General features: G+C 43.7%; 1 protein-coding gene across 2 annotated transcripts; it reads right to left on the bottom strand.

Annotated features, from left to right (window-relative positions):
- Positions 1–234: 234 nt before the first annotated feature.
- enc2 (ectodermal-neural cortex 2) lies at positions 235–24,602 on the bottom strand. 2 transcript variants are annotated; one of them, XM_079743229.1, is made up of 13 exons: positions 24,492–24,599; positions 17,707–17,736; positions 17,234–17,465; positions 16,817–16,922; positions 16,365–16,610; positions 15,630–15,719; positions 14,481–14,644; positions 13,650–13,797; positions 12,755–12,951; positions 12,345–12,450; positions 12,021–12,164; positions 10,176–10,622; positions 235–2,433 (listed from the first exon to the last, which is right to left on the bottom strand). In XM_079743229.1, coding segments are annotated over exons 2-12 (1,821 nt in total). In that variant the 5' UTR covers positions 17,708–17,736; positions 24,492–24,599; the 3' UTR covers positions 235–2,433; positions 10,176–10,235. The 2 variants fall into 2 exon arrangements, with proteins under 2 accessions (XP_079599355.1, XP_079599354.1); XM_079743228.1 differs by lacking the exon at positions 17,707–17,736 and having other exon boundaries at positions 24,492–24,602.
- Positions 24,603–25,623: the final 1,021 nt, after the last annotated feature.

Here is a 25,623-nt window from a genome sequence, read left to right as displayed (position 1 = left end):
AGTTCCACTTCAAATGGTACAACTCATTAATAACAATTGACTTGGTTCTAACCTTTCCAGGTTTCTACGTGGCTGATGGATACACCCCATACCATGTGACTCACACCAGGACTAGAAATGACTCCCCTTCAACCATCACAGGTTAGTAGTTTAGTTTGAACATGTTGTTTGCTATACACATACGCAAACACATACATAGAAAAAAAGACTTGTGTGATCATTTTATTTATTTATTCCATCAGTAAAAACATCCAAATCTCATCTCTTGCAAAAAGAAGTCCTTCACATATTCAACTCCCACCATAATCAGATTTAATTTAAAAAATCCTCATTGTCCAATAAAAAGTTTGTTCAAAAATGCAGAAAAAACTATCTCCTCTCCTCCCTTCATTTTCCAATTCATACAAAAGTTCCTGAAGTCTTTCTCAAAGTTGTGTGCCATCGCTTTCTGACATGTAACTGTCAAGAGTTGAAGAAAGTCCAAGGGTAATGATAGGGAATGCTTTTCTCCTCCCTCATTTAAGTGTCATTTTTGTCAGACAGAAATTGCACACCACTACATGGTTGATACTGCATCACGTATCCAAATCTGTAATGGGTAAAACCTTGTTTCTCCAACTTGAGTGGAATATGCCCTTAATGAGCCATTAAAACATCCAAAAATGGTATGATTTTTTTTTCTTAAAGAAACAAAGAGCACACTCATTCCTTAGTTTCATTGGTTGGTTGTCATTGCCATGTTATTCCTTTTTAAGACTCATCAAGATTGTGGATCAGCTCATTTGCAGTAAAATGGCAGAAAAAGGCTTGATATGTTTGGTTTGAACTGAATATCCTTGCCCTGTTAGTATGGGTTCGAACAAGCTGAACTAGAATACACATGAGCCACATGAGTTTAGTTATTTTATAATATACTTGAACCAAAATAGTAGTAATGACAGAAGCTAGAATTTTGACTGACTGCTACATAGGGCTGAGCGATAATTCCATTATTATCTTTCAGTAGCATGTTCTTAATCATAATTCATTATAATGTGTAGTGTTGTAGTCTCTTGATTTTGTCATAAGACTTCCATCTAGCAACAATACAAGGTTTGATAGCGCTTTGAGTGCGAGAAAAGCGCTATATAAATTGAATTTATTATTATTATATATAAATTGAATTGCACTTATATAGTGTCAGTACTCATGTGTAACATGAGTAACATGTGCCGTGCTCATTGTACATACCGTTATACCTTGTAATGACAATACATTTCATCCAAAAATGTATGAATTTTGATCTGATATACCTGAAATTACAACATATTTTCAATGATAACTTTTGTAATGCAAATTAAAAAAAAAGCACATATCTTTTGAATATTTTGTTAAGTCTTAAAAGTCCTAGTGTTAATACCGCCCAGCCGTAGATCTAGAGCACTTCATAAGGCATGGCTGAAAGACAACAGGGGGAAAGGTTGGCTGTGTCAGATGCCAAAAATTCACTTAGTAAAGTGGCCCCAAATGATGAGCTAATACGTCTGTAAGAACCAATACATCTGTAAGTAACTACACACTGAAACGGTTTTAAGTACTGCATTCGAATAGGAGGAGAATCCTTTTCAGACCAGAATTCACAAGAATGATGCCACTTGCATCAGTGAGATCCTGCAGTGCTTTATAAGCATAAGCTATTACAAGATGCGCGGGGAGGGAGTTTATGTAACTGTAGCGAGATACCAGACTTTTTAACTATTCATGACATAGCTACAGAAATATCTGCCTGTCCATCCCTTAGTTTGGAAAAACAATGGGAATGAAGAGTAAGACGTGCAAAGCATGCTATGTACTTGAGACTGTTAAATTCAGTTTGATCGCTACTGGTTGGCAACATAGTGGCAGAAACCAACATAGTACAACTCCAAGATACATCATCTTGAATCATTTACCGTGTTTAAGAGCCTTAGCTTTTGGTTTCAAATGAGGAATGATTGTGTACTCTTATCACAAATGCTAAACACAAACTTCTGAAGACATCCAGCAAAGAAACTATGAGAATTAAATAACAGAAATTACCCCATCAGTGGTTGTGCAACCAACCATGAGTTGGTTTGTCAGTTGGGTTCATCTTGTTGCAGTTCCTCTGTTGATTTTTAAAAGACAGAGTTCTAACAAACTATCACATCGTTCAGGAAGCCTTGCATGCCGGAGAACATCTCCTCTCCTTCTAGTTTGAGCTTTTGGAGACCTGCTTGTCAGCGATTGGTCCCTCCACGTGGAGTCTGTATTTTCTGAGGTGACTATTTGCTGTGAGTCATCTTCTTCTTTACACGTTTGAAGATGGTGCAGCAACCCCGGGGGCGGGATGGCGGGGAGGTAATGGCGTTGCCAGCCAGCGGTGTAGGCCCCTATGGTGGGTCCTCTCCTTGAGAATGGACAGCACAGCAACACCTAGAGGTGAGAAGTGTGGGGGAGGAACAGTAGAGGATTTCAACAGATCATAAGACAGATCATAAGCCTGTTAATGTTAGAGATATATGCTAATGTGCCAAAGTGTAAGTGAACCCCCTGCTTCAGCTCGAATACAAACACTGAGACTGTCAAAAGTGTAAGGGCTCTAGCAAGGAGAGTTAGCGTGTAATCCCCTTGTGGTTATGAACTTGGGACAACTTTTTAGTACCGTCCTTGTGCAGGAGCTTTATAATGCCCAATGTTGGATATGAAACACCGCACACACCAAGTGTCGGAGAAGCTTACCCATCTCTCGAAATAAAACGGCTGCCTAGACAGAGCTCCAGCGTACACACGCATCTAGAGACCACTGCCGGCGCTCGGAGTAGAGTGGAGCGTTCACAAACTGATGACTAGAGACTCATTCTTTCTCTAAACTAGTATTTTCCCTAAATTACGGTCTTATTTTAGTAGCAGTGACCAATTGGCATAGATTAGTGTGTTGACGATCATAAGACATAAATTACCACATCAAGGTAAACAAAATTGTTTTGGGTTCACTTGCGCTTTAATGTTTCATGTGTTTTCACACATGCACCGAAAGGCTGACAATCTCCGGATAATACCCGGCCCAGCTCCCATTGTAGAGTCTCGGAGAGCCGGAGAATTCGCAACGAGCGAGTGGGCGTGTTGCTGAAGAGCGGATTTATTTTGTGTTTCCTACTTCTTTTTGCTTTCTACTCTACTTTTAATATTGCGAATATGTTTAATTAAATGCGGTATCGATATTAAAGAGGGTGATCAAAAAAAATCTGCATAACGGAGTTGGTAGCCTCACCCGCCATCTTAGATAGTTTTTATTTTGCGAAGCGACCCCCTCCTACTCGCTCTACCCAGGCGCCATCCCTTGCTTTAAGTATCCAGTATAGTATCTCCAGTATGTGTGAACACGTCTGATGTGTGTCGCATGTGTGAAAGGGCGACTCCGGATCATGTCCAGGCCTGATTCTCCAGAGGTGATCTGGAGTGCATGTGTGAAAGGCATGTTGTTTTTGTTGTGACTAAATGAAAGGGAAAAGAATTGTGTGTTTGTGTGTGTGCAATTCAACACATGGAATATAACCCCCCACGATGGCAGCACATGGAGAACTGTCATTTACACATCCGCTCTAGTTCTTTTGTCTTTTGGGGAAAGAAAGACAACAACATTTCCTGCTCTTGTAGAATCCACACACACACTCACTCACACCAGGCCCATCGGCCCCAATGTGTGGAGCTTCTAGAATGCAAATGAGGAAACAACTCAAGTAACCTAAATGTGTTTGAAAAAAAAACACTCTCGAAGCTAATGGGCAAACAATGATATGGTGGAAAAACATTTTTTTTATGAAAAACCAACTACAACTACTTGGTTTAATAGATGGGAGAAATTACGCAAGTTGAATACAGGACATTCATTGAAGCAATTTGAGGTCTGCTGTATCAATAAGGGAAGGATGTCTTCCTGCTAGTAAATATCTAGTAATGTTATCAGCCAACATTGTGGATGGCTAATAATTGACAATAGAGTTCACCGGAGTCCAACCCTTGGCAGTACAGGCCGGAAAATGTTTGGCTAGGACGGAGTGACAGGTGGTTCAGACTTTAACCATGGGTGGTGTTCAGCCAGGTAAATGTTACTGCCATTATGGCCAATTTTGTTTGTCCAGTTGCTAGGCGACAGTGGCGCTGCTGAGAAACCGTCTGCTTGTGTGTCTCCCCTCACCTGTCCTGCTGTCTACTCTCTTCTCTCTAGGTTTGCTCCCGGTTGTCCTTGACAGCCTCCCCCTCTCTACTCCATTACCCTGTTACCCATCTGTTACACCCCCGCCTCCCTCTCTTTCTGTTTCTTAATTGTCAAACAACTCTCCTCTTCGGCGTCTTCCCTTTGAATTCATCGTCCATCACCACACTCACTTCCCCTTCCGCCATGTGTGTTGTGGTGCTGGATCAATATTTTCCCTGTGCCCCTACGGTGATATCGGGTGTCCGACTATTTTAAGGAGGGCTGCCGGCTTGCTGGTAACATGTAGGGGTCGTGTCGGCTCCAGCAACACAAGCAGATGGGCTGGTGTGGCGGCACTGGCAGGGATCTCAACCTGCTCCACGACACCCGGCTGCTCCCTCCCAGCACTACCTCTCCTTATGCTCCCCCCCCCCCCCCCCCCCCCCCCCCCCCCCCCCCTCAGCCCTTCTTTCACCTAACTGCAGTGCTCCATTTACAGATCCCCTCTCCCCCTCCCTTACTTATCAGCTTTTCCACAGCCCCTAACCCTCTTCAATAGCCAGCTCTACAACTCTGGATCCGCACGCACAAGCCAGAAAATCACGCGCACATGCATGCGGCATTGAGGTACAGGCACACAAATACCCCCAGCCTTTGATCATCCAGACACATCTAATCTGGTGCCCTGCTGAAAACGGGCGGCAAAGATGATTGTGTCATTTAGAAACTCAAATCTGAAGCAAAGCTGGCAAACTAGCACTTTATACACACACACACACACACACACACACAGACACACAGAGCCCCGCTCGGGGGGCTAAGTGGCTGTCAGATATTGACATAAGCTTGTATGTCTCTAAGAACATTAAAAAATGGGTTCAGTTGTGTCAAACATTGCACTGCCGAGCTAGAAAAGCCGCCTTGGGAGATGAAGCCATGAAGGTTATGTTGTGAAAGGCGGGGAAGAGGAAACTCCAGATTCCCGCTGTATGTGTGTTGCTGTGAAGATCAAAGAGAATAGCAAAAGAAGATCATGCTCACATTTTACTTTGTGTGAGATGGAAGACACAAAGTGTTCGAAATTAGCAATGAGCTTCTTATCCCTAGGGGGCTTTTAGTTGAAATGTGGAGAATATATTGATGTTTTTTGTTTATATATTTTGAAGTCACCTTAAGAGATTGGTGTGGCCACCTGCTTGTATTATGGTTTTGCTTTGTATTTCATGGCAATACAATGATAAAGTGTTTGATCAATAAAGGGTTTTATTAGTTACTCGGTCATTCAACCCCTAGTTTCTAATTTGCTCTAATTTCCATGAATACCATATTTGTTTCTCTTTGGTGCCACCAAATGAAGCAGAATATTAGATCATCTAGCTGCAGGATCCACATCATACTCATCCCTCCTAAGCCCTCTCCCATACAGAAACAGGATCTGCATTAACGTTTCACTCGTTGGTGTCCTCGGATCGCCCTCCACCACCATAGAACACCTTTAAGCATCATAACAGGGCTTTATACAGCAGCATCCAGCCCATTCTCAATGGTTCGCAGTCTTAGGCCTACACTGTCTGATGCAGAGATGCCACCTGTCTGACCCCGCCTCACACAGCTACTTTGATTAATGGCATGTGCTGCTTAAAGATTCCACGACAAGGATTTTTTTTTAGATGCCAGGATTTAGCTTTCTTATCGAGTTATTTGTGAACCATAGCTTGTAGTGCTGATTATAATCACTCTTCTATTTTTTTGTCCCAATCACAATTATGTTAATTTGAGTTTTAGGTGATTGGAAAAGAATAAATAGAAGTGTGTTTGTCTTGTTATTGGAGCGGCGGCCTGACTTCAGCCCAAGCAGGACGTTAGCATCATCTAACTGCCATTGGCTCTACTGGCACTATTAGTCCTGGGAATATTAGCAGGATCACAGGATGGATCAGACGGGTCTGTGCAGAGGTTGCAGTACTGGACTAGTGTGTGGGGCACTGGAATGCAGCTGGCTTTGGCAGTTTTGCGCGTGCTTAGCACTGGAATACAGCTGGCTTTGAGGGTTTTGTGTGTCATTGGCACAGAGTCCAGCTGCTTTGGTTGTGTAGTGGGAGGATGGCCCAGGATCCCATTTAGTCCAGTTGGTAGATTAGCTACCGCCCAAGCTGTTGATTTTTGTGCTAAGACTAGCTGGGTGTGAATAAGCTTAGTACAGGTACAACACTTCTCTGACAGAGATAGAACATATATATATTCTTTTTAAAGCAATTGTTTTATGTTTATGTGTTGAATAGTTTAGTGTGTGTGTGTGTGTGTGTGTGTGTATGTGTGTGTTTACAAGAGTGACTAACTAAGGTTCCAAATACAATATTCATGAGGTTCACGTTTCTATGCATGTATTTCGGTTTCATTATCAATTACTATCCACCCTTTTTTCTTACTCCATTTTGTCTCCTATTACATTGTTGCAGCAAACGCTATTGGGGGATTTTGTAAACATGCACTGCAAGCTTTTCATTCCTCATACACATCATGCATAAAAGATGACTGTCTAGCATTCACCAACGGACTGAGCTCAGCAGCTGGCTTGTGCTCTGATTGTTTGGGAAAATGGCTGACTCTACCTATTGTGTGATATTTAATATGTGTTGTGGAGAGTGTGATGGCAGTGGTGAGCCTCAATCATCGTGTGTTTGTGTGTGTGCGCTTTCAAGGGATGCCTTTGCTCATCTTCCCTCCACATGCTTGCAGAGCATTTTGCAAGCAACTACGATAGTCCAACCACATCCGGGTGCTGTGAAAACTAAAAGCATGTTTTTGAATAATTGACTTTTTGTGTGCACACATAAATAATATGAAAGCCTGAATGTGTTTCAATAGCTCTTCATTTTGGCATTAGATTCTGTTTTGATGATGAATAAAATATGACGGCCATAAAAATGTGGTCCTATAGAGGTTCTGTCCTGTTATGAGCCATTGTTTGAGTGAATTAGTGTTAATATCGGGTCTAGTGGGGTAATGCTAGTTGTTAAAATAGCACTTTGTGCTTTTAATTCAGTAAGGATTAATTTTATGTTACAAAACAGGCCATTACACTCCAGCATGATTTGCTTGTGCTGGCTAGCAAGAATCTCATACCTGTTGTCTATTAAATTAACTTCCTGTAGCCTGATGGTTTCCATTCAGACACACATCCTTTCTCCAGTGTAAAAGCAACATTCTTAACCATCAGGCAGAACATTAACCGTGGATCAATACTCATTAGGCCTTATACTCATGCTCTGCTCCAGATCAATTCAATGAATGAATACAACTGGTAACATGTGCGGTTCTACTGACAATCCTTTTCTTTTGAGAACTATTTTCGCTTACTTTGAATGTGAAGGTGAACTTGGCTGCGGCGAGAGGAATAATATTTCAGAAAGACTTTAAAGTTCAAAAGCATCGGGCCTGACATATTTTCTGCCACCTTGGTCCTGTCTTCAAAGGGAAGCACATATACACATCTGCTTAGCACCGCTGGCTTAGCAAGGTGCCGTCAGAGCACTTCCTATTCAACAGCCAGTCAGACGTCTTCTTGAAATATTAAAAAGGGAGAGGCAGGGTAATGGTCAGGTTGCCGTGTCTAAGTTTAACTTAATTCAGTATGGAAGAGATAAAAGCTCCTCTTGCAAGGATTGCAAATGAGAAACCGTTGCGTATGCATTCACATCTTTTTTCTCGTGAGTTGGCATATTTTATTCAGAATTCAGACCTCTTCAGGGAATTGAAAAAGGTGCCATGAATTAAACATCTAATTAGACTAGACCTAAGGTACGGACGCCTTTCTGGTCGAAGATCCTTCAACACATCCCTGGTGTTGCCATCCATTCCCTGGTTGTTCAGAACACGCAGTGACAACGTACCACACTTCTAAGGGGGACTGCTCTATTTATCCCCCTGCGGTGAATAGGTAAGGTAGGCACTCCCTCTTGACATTTACACACCGGGCCAGGGACGAAAGAAGGACAGCTTGAGAACTAAATTTTCCTCTTCCTCTGTCGGACTGGAACAGATGTGAACGGCTCGGTGTGCGATAACAATTTATATGAACCACCAAATACATCTTTGTACAGAATGTGCTGAATCAAGCTGTTCAAGGGATCCCTATACATCGTCTTTCTACCATGGAACCTGAACGCACAAGCCTTCATTCCATCTTGTTAGAGTCTGGAGAGCATCCAGCTGTTTGCACAGTGTTGACGTGCCAGAGACGCATCACTATAAATACACGTCCAACCCTCCGGACTCAGACCTATGGAGATGCGAACACACACTCGGAGAGTGGACCGATATAAGTCTGTGTGTGGAAGCGGGCCAATCGAGGAGCGAGAGAACTCACACGCCAGTGTGAGTGACAGTAGAGATGGTGCCAGAAAAAGGAGGTGCAAGCGACAGGAGTATGAAGAAGAAGAAAAATAGAATAGAAACCAATTTATGATGAACAGGGCAGACTGTAGACTGTCTCTCAGCAGTGTTTCATCATGATCAAATGTTGACCATTAATTATAATGGTTCCTTACTCAATGCAAATCATGCATTGCTCAGCAATCACTAGTAATTACATTCCTAGTGACTTTATTGACCCAACAGTGGCTTTAGGAGGCCATTGAAAAAAATACATTTACATTTTTATTAGCGGTCTGAAAGTGGGATTGAAAAACTCCCAAGGGCCTTGGGACACTATATGAATCCCCCCCCCCCCCCCCCAATAGCATCAAATAATATTATACTACTGTGGTAGAGGCCCATTAATAGTTGGTGCTCCCACATGCATCTTCCCCACACCTCAGCTGTGGAGAAGAGCAGTTAAAGAACCATCAACAGGTTCTGGAATGCCTTGGGCAAAAACGAGGCTGGTCCATGGATAGGATGTGCACTTGGCTTCGCTGTTCAACCTGTACGAATAGTCTTGACTAATTTGGCACTATATTCCTGCTCCCGCTCCATCACATCCCCTCCTCCATTCCAGTGTTTTTTTTTATTGAATGGTTAAGTAATTCTTAGCAGACGGCTAGTGGTCCTCCACCCTTTTTACTTGCCATGCATAAAACAAATGCAGCAATTATTAGCTACTGTATTGTCCAGTTTCCCCACATCTCCTGCCTGGCTTTGTCTCAGAAAGCACTCAACACCGAGCAGTGGCAGATGATTGTGAATGATCGTTTTATGTGTGCCTTAAATTGTTCCTACGTCTGCTCCAGCTGCCTCTGTCTCTCTTCCTGTACATCCATTAACATATCTCGAGCATTACTTAAGTAGCAGACTGCTATAATTATACCCAAGCGCTGTTAGACTGCAGCTTTTATCACTGCAGGTTCCCCTCTCTTCGTCTCATTCACAGAAACCCCTCGACCAAATCTGTTTCTCCGTCTTCACCTCTCCTTACATACTTCCATCTGATCAATAGGTGAGTGGCTTTTTTGCTACTCAGGCCTCTAAACACTTGTGTTGCTAATGATACAAGTGGGTGTTCACACACAGGCCTTTCCTTTGGCCCAAACCGGTAGCCTCCGCCAGCATGCATCCACGCCCAAACACACAGTGTGTGCTACGGGGTCGTAGCACACACTGGAGTAATTGAAAACGAAATGAGGCAAGCTTGTCATTGGATCTCCTAGTCTGTCATCATGACATTCATTAACAATCGCCCTAGAAGGACTCCCATCAGCTCATAGGCGGAGACTCAGAGAGTCATCTTACCATTCCCTTCCATAGTTGAGCCATTCTACAACCAGCTAACAGTCAATATATCCATCCCCATTCATTCATCAAACAAGGCAGCAAGGCTCCGGTTGTCTGATTATCCCCCCACCATTCTTGACCAGCGCTTAATCAATTTAGAGTGATCTGCCCTCCAATAAATCGCCCCTATGCATTTGTCCACCCAGTCAGTAACACTCATTTAACAATCGTATCAGTGTATCACCTCCCCAGCCCAGGTACCTACCGGTGTCAGCTCTTCCATGTCCCGCCTTTCCCACTGGAAGAGGTGGGTCAGGGGTAGCAGTTAGGCGGGCAGGTGCTTCCAGGTGCTGACGAAGGCGGTGGGGATGAGGGAGTAAGGCACGGTGGTGATGGAGCTCCAGCTGTCCCCCGTGGGGTCGTAGCAGTCCAGGGTCTTGCAGCGCTGCGTGCCGAAGTAGCCGCCCACCACGTACAGCTTGTTGCCCGACGCCACGGCGTGGCAGCTCATGCGCTTGGAGGTCATGTCCCCCACGCGCGACCACTGGTTGGTGTCACAGTCGAAGCGGTACGCCGAGGCGGCGGTGAACTCCGTGTCGCCGCCCATGATGAAGATCTGGCTGCCCAGCACGGCCGCCGCTGTGTAGCGCCACGGCTGCGGGCATTCCGCCGCGATGCTCCAGCGGTTGCCGACGGGGTCGTAGCACTGGACCTGCGGGCGGGTTGGTAAGGGGTGATTATGACCAAGACACAGTTCGCCCTTTGGCTTCGCTCTCTTCTTATTAGGCGATTTAGTTGAGATAAAAAACGCAAGTGGAACGGACTGTTACGATATTAGGAATGAGGTTAGCTTTAGAGTGCTTATGGTTAGGGTCAGTACTAACATCACACAGAGGGGGCAGTGTTGAGGTGCTCATTAGGTAAGTAGCAACAGCTGAGGCGGCAGGTGAGTCTCAGGAAGTGAGACTCTGGGTAGAGAGTGAAGGCCTTGCTAGAACACTTCCCTGCTTGTCGCGTCCTATGGAGATGAGGCTAGAGTGCTGCCTAGCGTTTGTAGCGTTCAGAGTTTGGAAGGACATGCTAGTGTGGAAGCGTTTCCGCTTCGGCTTTTTCATACTGCTCCAGTGGTAAATATTTTAATATTTTAATTGTTGAAATTGTTATTGGCGACAGTTTGTTTAAACACCAGCTACTTGCATATTAGAACAAATCAATCCATGCAAAATATAGCCTATCATTACGTTGCAAAAACGTTTGAAAAAAATCACACAGGTTAATGTTTTGCATTTACATGATTAATCTATAAAAGCAATACGGCACAAAATATTTCTGAAAACGTTCAAAAACTTCCCTTGTGTAAAGCAATGCGTATTGCTTTCCAGATGCAATTTGTAAATACCCCGCACGTAGTGTGAACGCAAAGGATTGTGGGTATTTTGTCTCGTTGAGGATCCATCGATGCATCCTTGAAAAGTCACGGAATTCTCAAAAATAAAGGACGTGAAAAGGGCGCGAATTTCCGAGTGTTCTCAACATTGGATCAGTGCTTGTCGGCCTTCTATGACGTAGCGTCCTTAAAAGGGCGGCCGTTGAGCATGCTTCCTTCACTTTGGGATATAGCCAGTCTCTGGAGGTGCCTCTCTGCAGGTGAGACTCCGAGTTTGTTGGATTAAAACAGAGAACGCACGGTTTTGTTTGAGACACTTCTGTGAGAGAACTTTTGGGTTGTTTGTAACACTGTACACTGGGGAAACTGAACGACGGGAATCAAAGCGGGGGCTGGTCACCTGGAGACGAGGTGCCGGTGTGTCGCGTCGCAGAGAGAGCTGTTCTCCTACGGTGGCTGTGGACCTTCGGTGAGTACCTCGCACCTAACCCCATTGATGGGTTGAAGATTGCACTCACCCGGGGAAAGTTTAGCGACATACCTCAAGTTCAACGCACCACGTAGGGCCAGACAATAGGTTACGGGCTGTCTAACCAGATAAATAACGAGTGCGGTACAGTGGGGAGGAACAATTTCAAGCCTTGTTGGAGATAATTGCGATTGAGGCGACGTTTACCTTTTGCAAAATTATCTTTTTGAGTGTTTTAAGAGGACGAGGCTCACCTTAGAGGCCTTGTCTCGGTGGATAGTGGTGCCTCCAAACACAAACAGTTTGAGCTTGGCGCTGACCACAGCTGCGTTGCTGACTCCGTCCCTGAGAGGAGCCATCATGGTCCACTTGTTGGTGAGGGGATCGTACCGCTCCACCTGCAGACATCGGTGCACCAGCCTTTTTAAATTCTTTGCTATTGTCCTTTTGTCCATTTTAATAGCATTCACTTAAGTATCACAATTTCACACCCACACTAGAATATCAGCAACACCAAGAGGGAAAACATCAGCAACACCAAGTTACTACTGATGCTAGGTATAACGTATTCTTAATACCTGCTTTAAGGAGACGGAGGGTGAGGCAGGGAATACCCCCGCTATAGCCGTGTGTCCTCCTACAACATATAAACTGTTTTCCAGCTCTGCGGAGCCATGGCCGAACCTGTACAGTCAAGAGATGCAAGCAGGCCCTGTTAAACAGGAGCATAAATAGAAACCGATACAGCTACTCGAGTACACACAGAAGTTCCTTCACACAGCACAAGCATTTCTTATGCAAAATTGGAAGCATTTAACAATGTTTATTTGCTGAAATACTGGATTTCTGAAGGCATTCAGCAAACTATAAGGGTATTTAAAATGTGTAAACGTTCTATTGTATAGTGCCAGACATGAAAATCAAGCAAAATAATAAGTGCTGAAGTGAGAGCATAAAATAATCCTAAGTAAGAGCAGAGGTGTGTCACCTGGCTATGAGCATAGGCGCCCCCTTGGACCACTCCTCGTGAACGGTGTCGTAGATCCACACGTCTTTGGACACGCCGTTCTCAGAGCCCCGCCCCCCCGTGACGTACACCTTGCAGCCGATGGCGCAGGCGCTGAACTCCTTCCTGGGGCTGGGCAGGTCGGCCTTGGGGATGATCTCCTTGGCTTTGTGGTCTACCTGAAAGCGTTCCCTCAGGTTAGCATACCTGTCCAAAACCTGCATTGCGTCTGATTTACCATGGCTGTGGCTATTCATTGTATTTGTGTATGTACAGAATCCTTTGTTATGTTTCAGACTAACTCTTGGCTGTGCAGTTTGGACATGTAATCATGCACATGACTGTCATGTACCTTAAGACCCCTAGAAGAGAATACAATCGGCACAGTTGTGGAATGTTATGCAATATCTTTCAGACCTGCTCAAATAATATATAAACAATAACATGAACGTTCCCAGAACGCTTCTTTTCAATGTGCATCCGTGTTTACAGTGCCAGAGACGCTCTTCTCAGGTGACTGCGTGTTTGCCGCCTGACCTTGTCGGCTAAATGACTTGGGCGTATCCGCCTCATTAGGTTTGAATTGAGGAGAAAATCCACAGCAGGGGAACAGAAGGAACGAGAGCAAGACGGTGTCTTCAAGGTTAGAAGCCAGCTTTGAATATATAAATATGCAAATAAACCCTATTCATTGGTCTCCACGCCAACCCCTCCCATGTTTTCTCTTGACGATGTTTTCATTCAGCAGACAGTTTTATCTCAAGGGACTTAGGCAGTGCTGAGGCATCCTGTTCAAGGATGACTAGGGGTTTATTGAGGACGGTGGGGATCAAACCCAGTGCCTTTCGTCTCTGCCTGCGCGCCTGTGTGCGTGTACCTGGTATATCTTGTCACACATGAAGGTCTGGCCCCCCAGTATCAGCAGTGTGTGTCCCGCCTTGCGTGGTCTGGCACATGGGCTGGTCACCATGCCGTCGTTCTGCAGGATCCTCTTCTTGCACTGCATTGCCTCCTCCACTATCAACCTGCACCCCCAGAGGATGTGAGTGTGAGTGAGAGAGAGAGAGATGGGTTAATTAATTATCACACTTTCTGTTCTTTGGTGAGTATACCAACAACTGAGACAGCAAATCTGAATAGAAAATCTGTCTGTGTATATCTGTATGGAAGGAGGAAAGCATAATGTATGTGCTCTCAAGAACTTGTTTAGATACATCCGGCTGTCTACCCTTAATTAAATGAATGCCAATCCCTAGAACACATGCCTGTCAGCGGACCTACCTCTGTATAAAACAGCCACTCCTTAATTTACATTTCCCAGCTCCTCTCTCCTCAAGGCTGCTTCAATAACTCAAAATGACCATTAAAAACTATTTGTCACAATGACACCCACACCACATCATGTTGATGCTTTTATACATGATGAGGTGTCAAAAGTTTTGCCTGGCGGCCTGCTGTCACTTAGCGATATGTCGTTTCCAGACGTGTGAGCCGTGCCAATTTTTTAGAAAAATTGTCTGATCCCAATTTGTTTGATCCCACATCTTTTCATTAAACTGACCCATTAATCATCACCTAGTCATAATGCATTCATTCAGTATCAATCACTAACAGAAAAGAAAACATTGACTGAGGAAGAGGTAAGAGTTTATGTGGAGTTCAGGTGGACACACACACACACACACACACACACACACACACACTTCACCTGCTCCTCTTGTCCGCCATGACCAGCTCCTCACCGGCCACGGCCTCCAGCAGGCATTCTGAGGGCAGCAGGGCCAGCCTGACGCCCCTCAGCAGCTCAGGCAGGTGGTGCCGTCGGCCCTCCAGGTCAAAGCGCACCCATCGCAACGCTGAGTTAAACACCACCTGTGTGCACCACAGGGACACAATCAAAAAGATTCTGTGTGATTACCAGAGGCAAACCCCTGACAAGTCTCATTGAGGTGGTGATTCTGACCCTTTTATGATCTTTTCTGAATGACTCCTTGAATTGTTTACCAAATAGGTTTCTGTTAAAGCCTTGCAAGAAGCCCAATCTGGGTCTGTTAGTCCCACTCTCAGCCGTCTCAAGGAGATAAAGACTTGGGGGACACACTACTGAAGACAAGAGACCAGACAACAGGTCACCGTCATACTTCCAGTCCCACACCTAGAATCCACATTGACACATTAAACATCCACATTGGGCTTCCTGCTTCATTCAACAAACCGCTCCTGGCCTAGGCACAACCAGCTCAAGAAGCTCTTTCCAAACCAAACAACCTGCTTGGGAGTAGTTATCATCTCAAAAATATTATCTCCCCAATGTGGTCTCCTTCCTAAAATCCCCAGTATCTTTAATCTAGTTCATTACAAACAACACAAAACGAAAAGTCTTTGCTTTCCTTTTGCAACACTGGCTCATAAATTCAAGTGTCGGCTACAAAATACCCCAGATCAATCATGGACATGTTCTGCTCTATTTTGAGACATGAATCACCCATCAAGCCCCAGTCATCTGCAACACCTGATCCAATGAAAGTCTGCTCGCCCCCTGCTGAAGGGCTCTGCACAGTAGGTGGTCTGCTCAGCTGCAGAGCCACTGTGGAGAAATATCCCAGACATGCCTGACTCTAAGTTTCTTTAGCGCTTTGCTATTGAATGCCTCCAAGTCGTTGACAGTGTAGCATTGTCGCTGAATTAATGAGAAATTTCAAGCTAGCTGATAACTTTGGAGAAAACCAGATGGTTAAATTACAGCAAAAACAGACGACCCAGAGATAACAGTATATTTCAAGAAGGAAAGGAAGTGATAGGTTTGAATTAGACAGAAGCAGAAGGAAAAGGGAAAAAATATAGGTTACTGGGTGACCTCTTCATCTTCAATCTCGAGTTCATCGCTTAGGATCAGCTCCAGTAGTTTTTCTTTAGACAGGCTGTAGAATTCCTCGGATTCCAGGACCTGAAAGTAAAATTTACTTGTCAACGATATAGCTTGTTAATGCTATGCTGTAGCTCTTCCTTAAACCCATTAGGGTCATGATATAGAATTTGTAGGATGTATGTATTGCCAGTGCAACAATTGTAGGGGCTGAACATGAGCATGAACATGAGCCGCACTAAACTGAGAAACAATGACTTATAATTGTAAAACTGTATGTACTAAATACTAAGACTGGCAAATTGTATAACACTCTTCATGTGCCTCTGCTTGTGTGGATTAATATATAAAGAACTATGCAACAGATGCAATACATTTAAAACAATTTAATTTTGCTGGCAGGCAGGAAAAAGCAAAGCTAAGCAGCAGCATCAATCCAATCACCCTTATTAATATAAAGTTGGAACGGTCGATGGGGATTTGGAAACGGAACAGTAAATTCTCCCTCATATTTCATTCTCTGATTAAGTTCTGCAGCTTTTTCGATTGGCAACAACAACAGCGTATTCTCTACATTAGAAACAACAAGCAAAAATCCACAGAGCTAACCAGCCACGTCTCAAAACAAGGAGCGTTTTTAAAGAACAGGGGAAGGCTATTACATTTCAATATTTGACAGACGGGAAGTCACTTTGAGGCCCTGCCAGCGTGACGTGTCTCCCTTACCGTTTCGTAGTGCACCAGACACATCCGCCACGACAGCTCGTACAGCCTCTTGCACTGGTGTGCGTCCGACAGCAGCATCATGCCCAGGCAGTTGGACGAGTAAAGGTTCTTCTCCAGGAACTCTGCGGCTGCGTCGCGGATGTCGTGGAACTGCAGCATGTCCCCAGCCTCCAGCAGGGACTCTGCGTTCTCCTCGTTGATGATGATCCTCGAGGAATACGCAAAGTCCAGCAGTAGCTCCAGCACCTGAGCCGGAAGAGGGAGGGGGGGACAGTTGGATGAGCCCTCCCATTTAGCAGCAGTAGTCCAAAATATACAAAGCGCAAAGGGGGACAGGGGTGTGAGCTCTCAGCAGATGGTGATGACACTTTGCAAGTTTCGTGCAAAGTAGTTCACATACCGCTTCACAGGATCAAAACAGACAGTGGTGGTGTTGATGTTGATCATAGTACCTCAGGATGTATGCTGTTCCGGAAGTTGACGTCACTGTCCAGACTCTCTCGCAATCCACCACTGAACATGGCCTCGAAGTAGCGGCTGCAAGCGGCCAGGACAGCTCTACGTAGAAACAAACCAGGAGAGTTCATTACGAGGAGTGCTGCATTGCTTATGATAAAATGTTCATAGGTCAGCATTGGCTGGACACTGCCTCAGTGTCCAAACCATGACATACTACTACAGTTAAATGCGAATTTTTGAATAATCAAATCCCTTGGCCTCATGTCAATGCACTACTTTCCCGTTTCGATGCCCTTTTGGCCAGCCTTGAACAATACACAAGTCAGACACAGTGATGGACACCATAGGAAGAAAAAAGCATCACTGGATCTGTACCAGCCTTAACCTGGAATAACTAGGAGTCGCCTCACCTGTGGCAAGGAAACGAGCGGTCCCCAGCCCACAGCGTCACGTCTGTGAACATGCACTGTTTCCTCAGCGTGTTGAGGTGGGTCAGCACGCTGTCTGGGTGCGACGGCTTGTGGAACAGCGAGATGTTCATGGAGCCCGTGCTGGAGCGGGACTTCCTGTTCTCGTGCACGTTCACCGACATGGCGGCCTCGCTAGGCACCTCCAGGGAATCGCTTGGAACAATCTCTCCCACTAAACACGGCGAACGAGAAACACAAATCCAAACCAGAAAATATTACATAAAAAGAAAAAAGGACAGGGATCAGGTTGGGCCGAAAGTAGGAAAACCATTTTAGGATTCCAGATGATTCCTCAAGCTTCAAAATAAAATATCACCAAATGACTTATCATGCATTTAAACAAGGAAGAGGTAATTATTAGCAAGTAAAGTAGTAAGAACTACAATATACAGAATGTACTCCCTTCTACTCACTTGGGCTAAAGTCTCTCACTGGAAGACTTCCTGGTGAGAAAAGTAAAATGACAACATTTGAAAAAATATATATATATAATTCAAACATCAGACATGAAGACAAACAGTTAACACTGCAAATTTAAGTTTAAAATGTTCAGTGAGTCACTTTAGCCCAAATATTGTGTAACCTGGCCCCCAGGGCTAATATCAGATTAGAAAGACGAACAAAGAGATTACATCTGTTCAAACCAATAAACTGATCCAAATACATGTTTGAAAAAATATATATTTATTTTCTGATAGACTGCGCAGTAATATTAAATTCATTTTTCCTTTTATCATACAGAAATAAAGAACTGAATTAAATGGCAATGCGTCCTTAACTTTATCCTATGTTAATTACCAAAAACAAAATAATGCCTCAAAATAGTTAAACATTGGTTGTAAAAGTGCATGATAACATCCAGGCCAGTAAATAGGCAACGCGTCTTAAATTAAACATAAACAGAGAAAATAGAAAATCAAAACTATACATTATACATAATTCAATGTTTTGCTTTCTTCTGAAAGTAATTGTGTCGGAAAGATACAAAAGATGGCGGCATGATTCAGGAAAAACATGTTCTCTACTGTTCCACTTACTGGGACACAACTGTGCTGCCATGAAACAAACACAACGCCACAGGGCAGAGGGGGAATCAAAGGCTTTGTTCAAACTGCAGGCCTTAGTGCCCCATTCAGATTTATTGCTCGGATCCCATCATTAATCCTTTTTTCTTTTTCTTTAATGTGGCCAGTATCAGATTTCAGGGACGGAAGTAAACAGATCGGCCACAGAAGTGAACGTTTACCTTTTCATTTCTAAGTTGATAAGCCAAAGAATTTGTGAGTGGATGCGGAGCTTTTTGTGGAGCAATGGCTGCAACTTTTTTACGGAAATGGGTGGAAGCGGTGAGTGCTAGGGGTACTGAGACGTGAATGGCTTCCCTGGAACTGATTTTCAGATGTTGTATTCACCAAGCGACTCACACTTTGTATCAGATGTCGATCTAGAGTGACTGTTCAGACTGAAATTTATTGCAAAAATAGGACCTGTGTATGATTAAGGACCACATATGAAGGTGGCCCCAATCAGAATTGAAAAGATCAGATTCCTTGTGATTTGTGCTGTTAACATTTATTACTAAAATGAGGGTCTGATTCACATATGAGTGAAAAAGAAATCTGATTTTGGCCACTTTTGCATGCAGCGTGAACGTGGCCAAATAGGAAGGCCAAGACACTTACACCTCTGTCCTTCTATTTCTGTCTTGTGCTTCTTCTGAGCCCTCTCATCTCTTTCTCTCCCTCAGTCTCTCTTACCCCTTCTCATTGCCATGTTATCTCCTGCTGTTATTTTCTTATTTTCTACATTGTAGCTAGGTCAACATCCTTTGAACAGTATGGCGTTGCGTTCATTCCCGCAGCGCTCCTCTAGCCTCTCCTGTGCATGTATATCTCTCGCCCTCCGGGGTTCGGGAATGCTGCTGCCGGGACACAAGATCAACTCTACAAAAAACATGAATTATTAAAAAGGCAGAATGTTGGAAAACAGCAGCAGGCCTGAAGCAGCGCTGGAGTCCCACATGTGTTGATGTTGCCGACAGCCACATCAAGGACCCCCCCGCCCCGTACCTAAATATCGCAGCTTGAAGATACCAGATACCTAAATATTGGGACAAAACATAAAAGAGGATGCTGTATTTAAGGCGAGACACGGCAGGTGAATAGGATTTGACATGAATGTATAATTAGGATATTTTCTTTATGCTAGTTTGAAAGATGACATGTTCAGGGAGTGAACTCGCTCAAAATCTCAAAATCTACCTCCCAAAAAAAATCGATGTTTTTGCCTGCCGTGTCTCGCCTTAATGTGTATTGCCTCTAATGTATTATCTGGACCAGTTGCGGTCTGGCATCAGAACTCTTTAAATTCCTTTAAGTAATTTTGTTCAGTGGAGAGGCATACTTGTAATTTTTCGGAGGGATGGGTGTGGTATGGTTCACATTGTCTTAGGGCACCACAGCACACTGTTTTGACTCCTGGGGTATTCAACTGATTGCTGTGGCCAAAAGGAATATACTTATCCATAGCCTAGCATCCCGCAGGCCATTACAGAGCTCTTGGTCCTATTCATTAGGACATATCATTTGATTAGGGCAATTGTGTGGGACAACAGAGTGGTCACTCAACGCACATTGAACAGCAAGGAACAGACCAATAAGACACAAACACTCAATTAGCTTTTACATTTTTTTGTCTTGAGCATTGAGGCTTGTTCCTCATACTTTTCACTTAGCCGTGAACATATAGCTGGAGATTAGGATTTAGAGTTACATTTCCGACTAAATGGGAAATATTATTGAAGCAATAGGACGATAGGGATGTTTTGTCATTGATATTTTCCCAAAGAGTAAGAAATAAAGAGTTTGGTATTCAATATTGTATGTCTTAAAAAGTCTGTTTTAAGAAATCGAGTCACATGGAGTTTCTGTGTTTTTGTACACATTTTGTTCCCTGTATACTGCAGCCTGATGATGACACTATAGCATGAGCCAAAGTCAGATTTGTTCCTATATCCGAAATCAGTGTTTGGTTTATGTATTTCCAGATTGCTGGAGTTCCGGAGTGGTTGTTATAATGAGAGACAAGTTAATCATTGGTAAAACACAATAAGCTAAATAAATCGACAGTGTGCATACAAAAATCCACTATCACTAAATCTGAACCGTAAAGTCACGTGAACCCATACCCCAAAAAATATGCATCCAAGCCTTATGAGTTCTGTTGAAGTAACAAAGCAAGTAAAGACATGCTCTTCCAGCCGTAGACGTGAATGAAACCCATATACAAATATATACTATCCATGATGACATTGCAGTACATAATAAAGGTTTGGAAGCCCCTGACACGGGCCTATTGTTATGCCCCTGAAAAGAGGAAGACTTCTTTGGCTGTGAGACAGCTGGACATAAACAAACCATGCTACAAAGAGATTAAGGAAGAAAAAAAACACAACAAAAGAGCAGCTTCAGCAAATGCTACTGTTTGTTTGTCTGCCAGCCTGTGCGATTGTGTCTGTGCTGGTAGTGTGTGTTCATTTGCTGACATGCTGCTTTTTCGGGCCAGGGGGCGGCACTGGTGTGTGTGTGTGTGTGTGTGTGTGTGTGTGTGTGTGTGTGTGTGTGTGTGTGTGTGTGTGTGTGTGTGTGTGTGTGTGTGTGTGTGTGTGTGTGTGGAGTTGTTTCTATGCTTGTGATGTTTCAGAATTGGCAAAAAACAACTGTTGTGAAAATCATACAATTGTATATGACTCACATGCTAGTAACCATGCAGGGTGTTTGACATGCACCGACAGTTGAGATGAGGATTTGCCTTTACGAATAGACATGTCAACTTTATTGGGACACAAGGGACTGATCATCCTTTAGTTGAGAATACCATGTAAAAACAATGAGCTATTTGGACTCGGAAAGATTTCAAACACACAGGGCCAGCGATGAAAGCCATAGTGTGAACACCACACTAATCACCATGTCCGATGTCAATGATCATTTAAATAGCCACAAGTCTGACAGCTTTACCCATACCAAAGCTGTCCGATCAACTGTCTCCGGCCTATCTGCCATGGAGATAGGATCGGATAAACCTCAATCAAAGACTGATTCAAAGTGAGATTCTGCTTTCCATCTTTCACAATGGTCTGCGGCCAAACCTTTTAAACGACTGGATGCAGACACTCATGTTTCTCCCTCCAATTATTCAGATCCAGGCTTGCCCAGATACTTAAAGCTGAAGAGAGCTAGATTGTTGCATCCAACAACAGATATTTAAGTAATGAAAGCACCTATGTAAAGGCACTCGCTACAGACATCTGACCTAATCCCAACAGAGTTCTCAATCACTTCCTGAAGGAGAGAACACTGGCTTATGGATCGGTGTGCATGTGAACGCACAGACAGAAGATGTCAAGGGGAAGCGGCGGGGTTGGAGGTGTGGGTGGGGTGTCAATCAGAGGAGCAAGGCAGGTCCAGGGGGTTCGGACAGCAGATGTCAAGGTGAACAACAGAGTTTGGTGAGGTATGGCGAGATACAACGAGGGGTCGCCGTGGATCACAATGCGGGGGTGGGGCTGGAGGGTCAGGCCCTTGATGATTCAGACATCTGAATGAACCAACATCCACAAGGATGATGGGGGGAGGGTGGGGGGAATACATAAAAAAATTAATGTGGGGTGTGGGTTTAGACATAAGGTAGGGTTAGGGTTTAGACATAGGGACGGGGTATTGGTTCATACCTATGGGTGAGGGTTTAGACATAAGGTAAGGTGTGGGTTTAGATATAAGGGTGGGTTGTGGGTTTAGACCTAGGGGTGGGGTGTGGGTGAGGGCTTCATTCCGGGCTTCAGGCAGACTTACGGTGACAAAGACTGCTGACCCAGGCACAGGCACTGACAGTCAGGAGGTGGGGGGAGTTCTGCATCCCCGCACAGCTACAGGGGGCTAATAGACAACACAAGATATTCAGGGCAATATACATTGTCAACAAATAGTGGTACACAAGCAAGTAAGGGAAAGAAGAAAATAGAAAGCCTCCGCACATTCAATATCTGCACTGCGATACAAGAGATGCTCTGAGAGGGCTGGGCTAGGTTATACCCTGGATGTTCCACATAGTTAAAGCCAAATGTATTCCAAGCCAAAGCGTTGTCAAATGTTGCTGGTACCACCAGTGCTGCCAAGTTGGTCTTATCCCATTGATTGATTCTAAAAGGGGATATGCATTTTGAATCTATTACAGTTGATATAATAAAGATGGGAAAAATAGTTTACACTTTCAAAGGGTCACTACTCCTTTACTTTATCTTAAAACTATCACACACACAGGTCTCTATAAAATGTCTGTGTGTGTTTCGGTCAAAGAGAAGCTGAAAGGCTCACTGCCTTGCAATGAGGCTTCTAGTCAGTTAGCCTAGGTTGTTTATCCGCTGCTAGCATAGCTGCACCACTGGACTGGTTGCCTGGTGCCCCCTGAAAGTGCCCTAAGATTGAGTAAGAGAGCAAGTGAGCATGGTCACACCAGGGTTCTTCTTGTATATTGTCAGGGAGGTGTGTGTGTGTGTGTGTGTGTGTGTGTGTACATTAATACAGTAGAGGGTCCCCTTTTGTAAAGTAGGCTATGTTGTCAGCAGCTTTGTACTGTGTGAGTAGTATACCAAGGTCACATTTAAAGTTGTGAGCTGTGTCAGCATTGTACTCTTATCTCAAATTGTGAGCCGTGTAGAGGAGCCAGCATACTCCAAAATGATGGATCAACAACCACAATAATTTCCATGAAATCCATCAAACAGGAATTGTATGAGGTACAATTATACACAAACCAACCCGAAAGTGTTGCAACCACCAGTTAATCAAAGGCAGACCCAGAGAGAGGCCGCCCCTTTCATCACGATTAAAGGGGACTAACTGTCACTCTGCCATGTCAATCACCGGTTGGCCAGGTCACTACAGGCTGAACCACTGTGAGTGAAAATTTCCCCTGTTCTCGTCCAAGCATATGGCTGTCAAATTTGTCAAGGGCAGATGTTGATTTATGAGTTGTTGTGTTCATCTAGTGTACTGACTCATTGTTTGACTTTCTCGTATTCTTTGAAAATAACTGGCAAGGATACACCTGCATCCCCAGCTTTACAACCTGTAAGGGCTGATCATTCCTGCGCTTGGGCTATTGATTTGTTTGTTAGAGCTGTCATCTAAATCAATGATTCTCCGGAGCATTGGAACCATCCGTAAAACGTAAATAGAGAAAAATAAATCGCCCATTTAAGGAATGCACCCTGGTAAGAAGTACCATTGAATGTATTGAGGCATGCATGCATCACGTTGCCTATATATTTTGTTTTGTAAAGGAGAATCAAAATGTCATCCATCTCAGAGACTCCTGGCTGAATTTACCCTACAGGGTATCAAAGTGTATATGGAAGCCAGCCAAATGCTTTCAACCGTTGGGCAATAGTTTGTCTGCTTTTGTTCAGGCAGTAAACATAACTCATTGCTGTACATTGAGCATACGCTTAGTTGGGTAACTTAAATGTACTGTTGGATGTATTTAGAGAATGACTTCTCTTTTTGTGTGGGTTATAACAATATAATCGCGGTAGAATAGACACTTAACAGCAAGTGCAAAATACTTCTGATTGTGGCTCACTAACCAGTTCCCATATCGTTACCCATTTAAGACGGAGAGTTGTGTCAAAACACTAGACTCTGGTTAGCATTCCCTAGCACGCAAGCTAAAGACAAGTTCCAATTGTTTCGCGTACCATCAACAATAACATCCCAACGCTCATGCGACGTCCGTGGAAATGATGGTAAAAGTAATCTGGTCCATTGCAGGTAGGAGGAGGCGAAATAAGAGAAGAAATTCCACAAATACAGAGCAACTTTAGTTAAGAGCCAGAGTCATTGTACTGCTCAACTTTAATGACAATGAGCACTATGAGTCGAGTCTATCTGAAACCTAAATAAAAGCAGAAAACACCTAATAACAAGGGGGGAGTTGTAGATATCAAGGTAGATGCATAAAGTTCTGTGACGTTAATGGATAATGCCTAAATTGTTTAATGTGTGAAAATGCATTAAGATGTGGTCAACGTCAACTGTTAACGGTAAACTCTTGACAACAGTTAATCTTTAGTCCTAAAATGAAATACACTGCACATTTATCTGTGTATAAAGGACATAAGTCATGAAGATATACTCACATTAATTACGTTTTTCGTAAAATTAAATCCAATTTATGTAAGACATCTGGCTATCAGTTAAAAAATGTATCCCAGATAACTAAAAGAACGTCTATCTGCCAGTGCCCGTCGGACTGGTTTTGGGAGAACGCTGGAAATTGCTCAACAAGGGCCAACCAGTGGATTTCGGTTTAGCTCTGAGTGACGGCTCTCTGGCCAGTACTAAATGTCGATTTCAGACTAATCTAGTCACGAGCCAATAGAATATGGTTTTCTAAAAATAAGGTGGGCTTTTGCGGATTCATGTCATGTGACGGACGTTTGGTTGACCAATCACTTGGACCTATTTTATGCAAATAAAATGATTAACATATTGCTTTTTATAGTAGGCGTAATTTTAACAGATCTTTAAACCAATTGAGTACACAGGAAATAAGTGTTTATTGCGGTAGCAAAACAATACCACGTTGACTCAGGAAAGTAACGTAGTAAGATCTGACAAATCGTTTAAACATGGCAAATAATTTCTACAGCGTAATAGCTAACGATGACACAATAAATCTCTCCTTGAAAACGGCTGTCATTACGAACGATCAATGGTGCCCAATGGATAGATTCCTCCATTTTTTTAAAAACACGCAAAAAAATCTAAAAGGGGCGAGTAATGAGACCCGATTGCTTTATAAATGTAAATCTCGTTAAATGTATTGAACAAAATGTAAGTCACTGTAAATCTATTATGGCTAATATATACTATCCAATATCGCCCCCTTGTGTGCAGGCTTCCCATCCCCCAAACACACGAAAATAACACATGGATACAAACATGCACTAAACTTGCAGTGTGTTTATTGGTGATGACACAGACAATGCACATTGATGTCAACGCATATGGTGTATGGATGTCTTTCGTGCATATGTGAAACATAGCTCGTCAACATGTCAAGTCGTCTTTAGTTGAGTAAACAAATCCAGCCGATGAGTTGATGGACATGTCCTGCAAGCACGACGGCCGCTGCTGCTACAACAGGAATGTCGGAGACGAGTGCAACTGGATAATTTTTGCGCCGCCCGATATTCCGCCACCTACTCCGACCAGACCGCCACCCGCTAACCCCAATGTGTGGCAATCCCTCTGACTTAGTCCATGTTG

This window comes from Pollachius pollachius (assembly GCF_949987615.1).
Source record: "Pollachius pollachius genome assembly, chromosome: 9".
Classification (NCBI taxonomy): domain Eukaryota; kingdom Metazoa; phylum Chordata; class Actinopteri; order Gadiformes; family Gadidae; genus Pollachius; species Pollachius pollachius.
The sequence above is the reverse complement of the archived record's forward strand: the minus strand, read 5'-3'. Positions and strand labels throughout refer to the sequence as shown.